Source organism: Carassius auratus, chromosome 16, assembly GCF_003368295.1.
Source record: "Carassius auratus strain Wakin chromosome 16, ASM336829v1, whole genome shotgun sequence".
Lineage (NCBI taxonomy): Eukaryota > Metazoa > Chordata > Actinopteri > Cypriniformes > Cyprinidae > Carassius > Carassius auratus.
In genome coordinates, this window is record NC_039258.1 from 7163582 (window position 1) to 7175708 (window position 12127).

Genomic DNA, 12127 nt, shown 5'->3' on the forward strand with positions numbered 1-12127 from the left:
AGATTCACCTAAACAGTGTTCCTGTTGCTCAAGTGGTAGAGCATTGCGTTAGCAGCACAGGGTTGTGGGTTCGATTCCCAGGGAACACGTTAGGTAAAAATTGTTAGCCTGAATGCACTAAGTTTTTAAAAGCATCTGCTAAATGATGAAAAGCAAGAGATTATTAGATGATCTTTCAGTTGTGAGATTTAAAACTAATCAAAATACTCCAAAAAAACAGACTGAGAGAAGAAATGCTCCTTGGATATTAATAGATAAAACAGATAATTGATCAATGAAGAGACCCACCAAAACACGGGTATGGTTAGTCAAAAATGCAGTCCTTTATTTGCTAAGAAAGAAGCTGATCTTCCAGCTGGTTCATTTATTTTACTAAGAAACAGATCAGTCATGACATCAGTTTCTTGCACATACACTAAGTACATTTCCATCTTCTCACAGTCTTCTCTTTTTTTATAAACTACAAGAACTGACCGAACTAAAAACATTACGTCGATTTTCCTTTTCACGCTCACTTCCATCGCAGACACATTTGATTCCACCAGACGACCCAATGATAAGCTCTTAATAATAAATAAAGGAGTGCTGAAGGTTGAATCAAGAAACTTGTGGAATGGTTTGGGGTGTCTGAAGCCTACCCGGAGACCTCAAAACAATACAAAGATGGATGAACCGATACAGAGGTGGTTGGGTTGGGTGGTCTGGTCTGAGGGTGGTGGTGGTGGTGGTGGTGGTGTACTCTAGTGAGCAGGGAGAGCTGCCATGGTGTTGTGGTGACAGAGGTTGTGGGGGCGGGGGGGGGGCAGAGCTGAGGTTTAAGACATGGTGATCTGCATGGACTCCAACATTTCTTCTACCGCCTTCACCGAGCATTTGTTCTCCTTCTTCCCACGGCCCGCCATCTAGGAGAAACAGAAAGAGAGAGAGAGGGGTTGATGAAAGGACATCATTCCATTTACAATGTTTTTGTGTTACGTTTTATCATAGTCCATGACATACTAATGTTAAAAGACAAGTATTTGTGTACGATTCCTGTGTCTCCTTGCAGGAGCTGCATTCATAAATCACTTCAAACTTGTTATAAGAGGGAGAATGAATGTAATGACCATGGTTACAAATCTTTGCAAATTAAGGCCCTATCCCAGGGTGCCTAAATTAGAGAATGCAAATAGTACATGGGTTATTTTAAAATTTGATTTCCTGGAGACTCCCCAGTATACCCTTGAAGCAACCAAGGTTTGTATTAATCTGCTGGCACTCATAATCTCTGCATTCAGTTGCATTTTAACATGTTCTATCAGTTTCTTCGAGGAAAACGAAGCATAAACAGATGACTTGTAATGCACTGCGAAATAGCAAGTACTTTAGCAAATCATGGTTCACGGCTATAACTAAAGCCTATTATAAGTACTTTATATAAGTATTTTAAATACTGTAACTTCATTTTCAATTTTAGTTTTATTGAAAACTTGATCAAAAATAGCTGAAATGGTGATGACGCATTTGCCTGCAGTAGTAGAGTAATTGAGATGCCACCACAGTTCTCTCTTCGTCTCTCCTTGTTTGCCCTATGAGAGTAAAAGGATTGGAGGGATACTACGGCCTAATGAGTCACCAACTTACAAGCTCACTCACAAAAACCCATTAGCCGACAGCCCCCATGGCCAAGTATACTTACATGCTCTTGCCACATCCGCCTGTGACTCATCTGAGTCCCTCTGCCTCACTCAAACTGGACAAATTGAGCATATCGTCCAAAGCTCACTCCTCTATCCTCCCCTCCAGCAATTGACATAATAAACCAATCCACTATCCATTAAAGGCTGTGCTCTCCGTTTCTCCTCATTAGTCACGTCTGACGTCTGCAACGTATCCCAATCACCACAGCAACTCCAGCTGAAGCAGCAGTTGTGTAAGGTGTTTTGGAGGAAATTAAGAGGTCAAGGCTGGTTAACATAACCCCTGCTGGTAGATGCTGCAACTACACCAAAAATGAGCATCATGATGACAATTAAACTATTTTAATTTTAAAAAATAAAGTTAACCAAGATGAGAAATATAAACAAATGTCTTGCTTCAAATAATCCAGTGTTGTCAGTAATGTTGGGGATTGAACTCAAGCTGCTGTGGCAAAGCTGACTTTTTTGAAGCCATTACTCCAGTCTTCAGCATCACTTGATTCTTCAGAAATCAGATTTGCATATATGCCCCATGTAAAGATGTCAGATTTCAAATTGACTCTTTGCAAAGACCCGCCACCCTTTGTTATGGTTGCTATATCCAACAAGCCATGCTCTCACGTCACACATCATGTTTTCAACCAGTGAAAAATACATCGTCGGGCAAAGAGAAACCTAACAAAGTGCTGACATACAAGTCTCAGCTTTCAAATTTTTTTAAGAAATTCAAAGAATAAATACAGTTTTGTGGCTGTTTAATGTGTTGTGATAGATCGCTGTAGTGCCTCAGTTCAAGCAGCATGTAAAGCGATCATCCCTTCCTCTTTACTAGTTGCAGCACAAAATAAACATGAATGAACATCAGAAGTATCCGTTTCAATCGCGGTAAGATGTCAATACACAGCATTTTTCAAGTTCAATTCCACCAATGTTAATCTACTCTTCTGACTGTTTTGTTTGTCAGATAAAAATGGCGGATTTGGCTTTATGACAAGTCAAATCACCTGTAAATCAAACTCCATGTGAAGGGTCAGTTGTGCCAGCCTAAAAAATGCCATTCGGATGAATGGGAAAGCTAATAGACAGCTTTCTCCAGGTATTCTAGACCTTCTGCATCTGCATCATAATGGGCTGTGGGTGTGCTTGTAAAAGGAGAGAGCCAGCCATCCCAGTGAACTCATTGGGTAAACAGACAAAAAGCATGCAAAGCTTGGCGGAGAAAGCATGGCAGTGCCGTTTCTGAGCTTGGCAGTGCATATCTGTGTCTTTGCAAGTAATTCATGGCTCCCGCTGGACATGTACACATACAGAGAGACAAATGTTATTTTCTTACTGGGAAACATTGCTAGATTAATGGAGTTGATATGTGGTCTGTGCCAGGCTGCCGTTCCCAGCATTCTCACAAAATCCCCACATTGTTGTGCAAGTAAGCTGTGTGGTTTGTTCTGAATGATGGATTCCATCACGTTTTAGACCAGTGCAAAAGTCAAGGGCATCTACAAATGGCACAGAGGACTACTCGATGTTCAGCAGTCCAAGCATATCATGGATTTCAAAACATGCTGACTCAATGTCAATGTTTTAATGTTTGCATTGATTGTTGCAAACAAGCGACTGGGTAATTGCAATTACTCACTCAAATTAAGGAATATGCGTGTGCCTTTTGTTTCTTGAGTGTACTATGATGGTCCGACCCTGTCGTATCACTCAATCTGCTTTGAGTGAGGGCTATGGCATTATGAATCAGAAGCACTCTGTTGCACCCTAATCCATCAGCGAAGTGAGTCATCAGTCTGTATGACTATTATGAAACGTGGACTGACTCAGGCCTTGACAGCCGGAGTGATATCAGCAGTGAATTATTAGCTCTATATTGAGAGAGAAGGATGAAGTTAATGTATTTATGCTCAAAGTCAAACACAGAGAGCACTAAGAGGAAAAAAGAAGTGAGTTGAGCAGAGAATGTGCCATCAAATTCAATTCGAACAATTGTCCGAGGACATCAACTATGGCCAGAAAGTGACTTGAATGGTATGCAAACCAACTGAGGTTGGAAGGCACCGTTAACCTCCAGAAGACCTCATCAATCAAAGCTACTCTGCTAAAGGGTGACTCAACTTCTCTTTGAAAGACCTCAGATGTTCTTCAAAGCAAGGAATACAACAGGTTATGCTGACCTCTCAATACAACAAAGTTTTTTTTTTTTTCAGGTACAGTGAACAAGGTTCAGGATAAATGGCTTATTCTGAACAGCCTTAGGTTAATTCCTTCTTGAATATTCAATGCCGTTTCACAATATCTGTGTCACAAGAGGACATGCATGATTCTAGCACAGTATTTCAAGCATCCACCCTTCTCTTATAAGCAACATCAAAGCCCCTGATACATTGTGTCAAAAAAAATCTATGCATCATATGCAATACCTCCAAAGCACCAACACCGTCAGCAGATATCCGTTGATGTTATGCACAGTGTTTACCAAAAATGGAAATTCTGTCATTGTTCTGTCTAACCCTAACCAGTAAACTGACCTTTCAAGGGATAGTTCACCCAAAAATGAAAATTCTGTCATTAATTACTTACCCTCATGTCATTCCAAACCCGAAAGAACTTCGTTCATCTTCAGAACACAAATTAAGATATTTTTGATGATTTCAGAGAGCTCTCTGACCCTCCCATAGACAGCAAGGATACTACCACAATCAAGGTCCAGAAACATAACAGGGACATCTTTAAAATAATCCATGTGATTCAACCGTAATTTTACAAAGCTATGAGAATACTTTTTGCCTGCAAAGAAAACAAAAATAACAACTTTATTCAACAATTCATCTCCTCCGTGTAAAGAGAGCTCTCGGAAATCATCAAAAGTATCTGAACCCTTAAATGCATGAATGTTTTGCCAATCATTATTACATATTCGGGTCTTTAGTGACCCAAACCTATATATCCAGCACGGATGGATCTCGAACTGCTGCAATATCAAAAAACTCTCTTGATATTTTAAGAACAATTACAGAAGAATAAAACAAAGCATATTTCGTTACATTTTGAAATTTAAAAGGGTTCGATATGAGCAGATGATTTTACCATTGCTGTCATCATCAGAGCATCCACAGTACATTCAGCATCTGCCTCACATTCACAATCTCAGCCATATTCTCAAAACTAGCATTTTCAATGAGTTCATTTTCAATGTTTTGATCACTGGCAGCTTAATCACCACATCCAGCATCAAATTACAATGACATTTATATTTCATAGCGTAAAGTAATTGCTCTGCAGTAAAGCCATTCAAACCAGTTCCATTTTTGCTGATGATATTCGTTTGTTTTATGTCTGCATAACTTTTTTGTTATATTGTTTATAATTAATAGATTTAGATTCTAAGAAAGTTGATGTCTAACTTAAAAAGAAAAACGAAGGAGGGACAAGGTAGAGAATGATGACCCGGGTCGGTAAAGACCCAAGGTATGCATTTAAGGGTTCATTTGTGTTCCGAAGATGAATGAAGGACTTACTGATTTGGAAAGACATGACGGTGAGTAATTAATGACAGAATTTTTATTTTGGGGTGAACTATCCTTTAAACACTAACTGTCATGCTGTTCCAAATCTGCTGAACAAAATATGTAAGTAAATGTAAGTAAATGAGGTCCAAAACAACACTGTGCCCAACAGCAATATGTGGACCGAAAAAAACAAACAAAAAAACATTCTTAAATAAATCCATAAATCTATAAGCAGTGACGTTCTTGTGAGTAAAATCTCTCATGAGGCATACAGCTCAGTAAATGCAGGAATCTAGAAAGATACAGAAGATGATTGTGTGAAGCAAGACAGAAGGAACGAAAGGAACATTAATATCCATTATTGGGTGGTCTGGAAATTCCAACAGAAACCCGGCCAAGTTTTAAACCACCCTGAGGCTAGGAGACCACAAGGTCGATATGTTACTTTTGAAAGTGGAAAACAGTCCTTGAATGTTTACTTCTATAAAAGAATTTAAAAAAAAAGTAACAATGCATATTTCATAGGCCCAAATATTTATATTTTATAAAAGTCAATGGGATCCTAAGTTGTTTTGGACCTCATTGTCTTTCAATGTATGAACAAAAACAGTTGAAACATTCTTTTAAATATATATATATATGTTTGTGCATGTTTGTCTGTTACAGAATTGGAACAACATGATGGTGAGTAAGATGCCATTTTTCCTTTTTGGATGTCTTTAACGGCAAGATCTAGTTCATTCTGATCAGACTCTTGTCTTGTGGTGAACCTCTGAAGAACCCATCTTTGGAACTCAGATGCCCACCAACATGTCAAAGTAAAGGGGGCTCCATCAACAGTGTGTGACAAGAGTCCTCCAACCACACAGGAAACACTCCAAGGGTACACTTGTGTGTGTGTGTGTGTGTGGCCCCTGATGGCCATATTTGCTGACTAAGTGCCTCTTTATTACACTTTTAACTGTCAATCCTTAAAAAATCGATGTATATCATAACCCTGATGGCAGTTAAGATTTCTTATAAATGTATAATATTTACATTGTGTACCATGGCAACAGTATAAACCGCTTTAGTGATACCATGCGTGGTGCACTTCACTTTTTCCTTTCTTCTGCTATCATTATTGCCTCCCCTTGCAGCCGTGGTGTGCGCGCTGCATATTTTCCCCTTGCTAACTCCCGAGGCCTGTGTTTGGCACCAGCTGGTATGCTTCATAGGGATAGTGGCACTTTAACATGCAGACATAGAAAACAGCTGCGTAACACAATGCCAGGCCCTGTGGGCTTAAGTCAACACATTAGCTGTGCTCTGCTCGGGCACGCGTGTTCAGCACAGACCCAGCATGAAGGCATGGCATACGCTCACTGTCTGGGGATGTACACCACTGTCTGTATATCAGACTGTGCCTGCAAGACAGAAAAGAAAGAACACAGGCAGCCAAACGGCACTGCCAGTAACTGAAGCTGGGCAATCTGAGTAGGTAAAGACGGTATATCTATGGCATTGATTTAAAGGATTCAACATCAAACAAAATACTGTAATTAGCATCTCGACACACCATGCATATTTTATTTTATTGTAATTTTTTTTGTGGAAGCCATGGTAAAAAATGTTTTTTTTTTTTTTTTAAGATTCTGCAGTATATATATATATATATATATATATATATATATATATATATATATATATATATATATATATATACACACACACAATATTAATCGATACATCTGTTAAATATATTTTTTATTTAATTAAATTTTTTAAATCTGTCTATCCATCTATCTATAAATTCAGATAAACTAAATCAACATCCCTACTCATGAACTCCTCTCACCTGATAGGCTCTGCTAATCTGAGAAGTGGCCCATGCGGCATACTTCACGTTGTCCTTTTTCACCTTTGCGCTAACTTTAGGGCTGGCGGCGATGTGACTGGCCGACTGCAGGAGAAGAGACAACAAATAAGGGTGAGATGGACCACAGTGTTGGAGGAAACACATAAAGATTAGAGTATCACCATTCCTACAGAGTCAATAAAGAGTCATGAGATAAATGCCCATCGACTCCCACTTAAAGTCCACATAATGGAAGGGTGGCTAAACTCTGATGGCAACGTAGGGGTATTTTTTAAAGGGTGGAAAATGTGATGGTTTTGAGCCTGGTGAAAAAAAGCCAGGGCGCTGTGTTAACGCAGCTTGATGTCTCTCGCATCAGAGATAGGATAGGCGGTGCTGACAGGCCTGGGAGTGTCAGGGAGGCGGCGTGTGAACGGCATAGCGCAACGTGAATCATGCTCTCCAGCCGCTACACGATCTCCTTTCCACAACCACAAATCCTCCATCTTTCCCTCGTTATTGCTATTAGACCCGCTCAGCAGAGCTCGCAGTGCTCTGTTGGCTATCATGAAAGCCCTTCCCCATGGATGTGCTGAAACTTTAACTGCACACAATCAACCTCATCTCTGTTTCTGGCAGCAAATCCCTCGGCTTCTGGATTTTGGGGTGTGTAAGATCGGTAGGCCCTGCAAATAGGCACTGTTAAGGAAAATGTTTGGTCACCCGAGTCCCAATCTGTAATCATTTTAATACTGCTTTTTTGTTTTAGGTTTGGCGAAAATGTCCTGTAAATTTAGTCAATATTTTGTCATTTATGTATCAAATTTACTGTTGATGAAAACAACATTTTACCCGAACTGAAAAATTAAAGCAAATATTCAAAATTTTATATTAAAGTTTATATTTATATGCTTTTATAGTGTTTTTTAATACTTCAAATTATGTTTATGTGATTAGTCACTTTTATTAGGTTTTGTTTCTTTAATATTTCTATTTAGCTTTATTTTTTTTTTAGTTCTACAAATTTTAGTAGTTAACCTTATTTTAATTCAAGTAGTTTCCAAGTCACTTTTCTCATTTTCATTTAAGTTTTTTGTATATTTCATCTAATATTTATATACAGTCAAACTAAATTTATTCAGACACCTTCAACATTTCTCACATTATCAGAATTGATTTCGCTATAGTTTAGAAAATGGTAAAAAGAGTTAAACTGTGTCAGAACAAGCTTTGGTAGAAAGGTGTCTAATGAATTTGAATAGCTGCCAGCTGTTCAATTTAAGTACACAATTAGATAATACCAATTTAGGTCAACCAATTACCAAGCAATGCTTAATTTGGTTCAGTCTGTAGTGTACAAAGGTCATATTAGCAATTAAAGAAAAACACTTAAGCAAAACACCAAAGTCAAGGTGTCTTTTAATCAATTTACAGGTGGTCCACTTCATGAAGAATATTTCTGTATAATACGTCACGGTTTAGGCTACTTTATTTTGCTATCCTCCCTTACATTAATTAACTATAGTATCCTGCATAACTAGTATAAAAATAAAACAATTTCTGGTGTCTGAATAATTTTTGGTTATTTTTTAAATGTATTTTAGCTTTATTTTAATAAAAAAATAATGATTGATTTTAATAGGTTTACACTGGCATCGTTAAGAACACTAGTATCAAAAACATTATGTCAAAAGTGTTCTTGTTGCGAGTCAACTTGTGCATTTCCAGAATTTTGTGATAGTAGCTGCAAAATAACTGACTTTTCCTCGTAATGCATGCGGTTTTTTTTTAGCTCACCTTCATTATCTTTGAAAAAAAACAAACACTTATTAACAAACATTTTTTGTCAATTGCCAAATTCGGTCACAATCTCTTGTGTTTTTGCAGGATGGTGTCGTTTTTAGCTACATATGACTGGGTAACCGGCTCTTGGCTTTGTAGTACTGACCGACTTCCCACTATTGCCAGCCTTGTTTCACGTGCAAATCGCACATCAAAGAGAGCTGATGACTGTCATGGTTCTGTGTTTGAACTACTGAAGCTTGCGTGTGTGTGTGTGTGTGTGTATGTTTGAACAGAGGGCCTGTGTGTGGCTCCCTGCGCACTCTCTGTCGGCCTTCTGCCCCTGGCTGGCTGTTTGTGTTCATATGTCAGGAGTCACTTACAAATGATGCATTGGTGTTAATGGACAACTTCCTGTTTAAATAAATACAGATGAAAGGCTTATTCAGCGCACATATTGCTTGAATCTTTCCAGTAGAGCCACGTGTGACGGAGCGGTTGCCATTTCTCTACCATTCTTTTATTGTCAAAGATTTGTTTATCTCTAGAATAAACCGAGAAATGCCCTACAAATGTCCGGTGGGTTACGTTACAGCAAAAAATAAATTGCGAGTCAGAGTTTTTCCCAACACAGGGGCTGGAAACATCAATTGCAATTGCACCCGTGCGGACCAATCACAACCTCTCGATCCATTCACATGCAGAAAAAAACAGAAATAGAGAAGGTGTCTGTTTTCTGAACAGCTCACCATGTAAAGGCCGAACAAGGCCCTCATGTTTCTGTTGTTAAGCTTCAGTGCCTGCGCAAAATACTTCCTGGCAAGCTCGAGGTTTTCCAGACCTCCCTGGGTGTACTTTACCTGGGGGAGATTGTAGAGGAAACAGAAAGGTGATGTTGTGTTATAGACACACTTAAAGCTGGCATGAGATCTAAATAAACAGAACATGATCTAAATAAACATGAAAATCCTACAAAAGCATGCAACATGACGGATACACATAGCCATAGAGTGCAAAAGCACTAAAAGGTGTGTTTTCTGTCCATGTTACAAATGCAATGTTTCAAACAACAAAAATCAGAATATTAATATATATTTAATGTTTAATAACGTGGTCATGTTAAGGTTGGTTGAAATAAAAAGCAACTCCGATTAACATAGAAGATATAAAAGGATATGACTAAGATTTGAATAAGTGATGCAAACTTATGTCTGTATATAGACTCATCAACAGAAAAAGAACTAATCTAACAAAATTCTGGGACTTTTCATATATTTTAACAATAAAACATTTGGCAAAAATATTGAAAAGGATCATTTGTTTCAGGCAGGAAGAAAGAAAGCTACTATACCTCTGCATACTGTTCGCAGTACAGGTGATTATGTGGATTTGTCATCATCAGCTCTTCAAGACAAAAAGCTGCTTTTGCGTAACTGTGGGAAAGAAACAAGAGAAAGAAAAAAAAATGAAGATCATAGAAAACATCTCCCAGTAGCTTTGTGGCTGATCACGCAAAGCGAAACTCAATCTCGTTGACAGTCGAGAGACATGACAGTCTGAGGTTTCCCTTTCATCAGCTTTTATGAGGGTTAATGGAAATCTGTGTATGAACACCCATATGGTCAAATGATGAACGAAGCTTTTCAACAGATTCATTATCACCTTTTTATAGAAGGCCAAGATGAATCTGGTCTACCAATGTGTCCCTGGCATCATCACTGACATCTCGAGACATCTCGAGATCTTAAGGTCATTTTCAAGAGCCATTTCCACATGATATAACAGCTGAGCCGCTGACCTCACACTAATTTACAGTTTCATGTCTCAGACACTCTCTCCATTATAAGTATACAACATGGGCCTGCACATTTCCCCATTGCTCCCACCAAAAAACCAAACAATTTCAAAAAGAACTTCAGGACTATTACGACAAACCCACAAGACACAAAAATGAGCCAAATGTGTCCAAAAGCTGTGGACGGGGTTGAAAGGCTCGTTACCGCCTAAAGTCCTGAAAACCGCAAAGCATTTTTAGCTACCGTTAGCAAACTTTCTGTCTCGCTCTGTGCAAGGTCCACACATGAAGTCCCACATAGTACGTGCTTGCGCACACATATCTATTTATCACAACACATCAAATCGTATAACAGAGCTGGAGTGCGTCCAATCGAGTTAAGGATGGTAATCTTACGACTGGCAGAAATAACGTGTTGACGCAAACTGGACTTTTTTTTGGTGGAAAAAGACTGTTGCAATTGCTGACTCTTATAAGATGATGATGAGTCCATTTAGGAAATGTTCAAGAGACTTCAAATTCAAAGATATACAGTCAAAGAGGTTGAAGGAGTGAGCCAGTGAGATCAGGCCACTCAGAAGGTTAAAGGCTGCTTGCAATTACCATTTCCTCTTCATAAAGACTTTCAGATGTGCTCCTGCCATGGTGCAAAATACGGCAGAGCAATGTAAAGAGTGAGAGAGAGACAGACATATGGAGAAACACAAAGAAAGCAAGGCACGCATCAATCCACATCACAACTGAACTCAACACCCACTACCTGAGCATTCGTAAATGTGTTTCCACATTCATTTCCTGAAGGACCTACAAACCTACTAACCTAGCGATTGGTTAGAATGACCGACTTGTTGTCCAACAACCAACTGGTCGATAAGTGATGTAAACTGAGTTTATCAAGACTTCCCTTTCTAGTATACTCCATCTAACTGATTTTGACAGAATCTACAGTAGTCAACATTTGAAGTGGATCCAAAACGTTGATCAAAGTTGTCCTTAGACAAGAATGGATTTTGGTTTTAAGTTTTCGGACAACTTTGATGAAAGGTTTTGTGTAGTCTAATTTGTTTGGTTTACATGGTCAACCAGTGTAACAACACAGGGCTCACTTAAGACCAGCTAGTTTTGCACTCTGCAACCTAAATCTAGCAAATAATTCAACACTTTGACACATTTCTTTACCAAAGTGGAATTTAGTTTAACTCTTATTAAAAAGTGTGATTCACTAGTGGCCTACTTGTACTACTTAGTTTAGATAGCCACCCGACATAGCTATGTAATCAGCTGGTAGGGTGGCATTTATTTGTCTTCGTCTTGTTTTGACTGGTTGGGAGAACGGGTACCACCTCGTTCTCTTGGGAATTTCTCTTTTTCCCTTTTCTCCTGTTCTTTCATAGCATGGAAGAGGGATGTGATAATGCAGACTTTGCCGGAAGAGGAGGGAAAGGGAAAAAGTGAGTCTGTGACCTGAAATAAATAACAGAAAGAGAAAGGGAAGAAAGAAAAAAGATTGACACCGACACGC

General features: G+C 38.8%; 1 protein-coding gene across 1 annotated transcript in view; it reads right to left on the reverse strand.

Moving 5' to 3' along the window:
- Nucleotides 1-299: 299 nt before the first annotated feature.
- LOC113115955 (ER membrane protein complex subunit 2-like) overlaps nucleotides 300-12127 on the reverse strand; it is a 29801-nt gene continuing 17973 nt past the window's right edge. Inside the window, exons 8-11 of the mRNA XM_026283705.1 lie at nucleotides 10162-10243; nucleotides 9560-9670; nucleotides 7029-7133; nucleotides 300-902 (exon numbers count right to left, since the gene is read on the reverse strand). Coding sequence (XP_026139490.1) covers nucleotides 816-902; nucleotides 7029-7133; nucleotides 9560-9670; nucleotides 10162-10243 — 385 coding nt within the window. The 3' untranslated portion in view covers nucleotides 300-815. The remainder of the gene's footprint in view (nucleotides 903-7028; nucleotides 7134-9559; nucleotides 9671-10161; nucleotides 10244-12127) is intronic.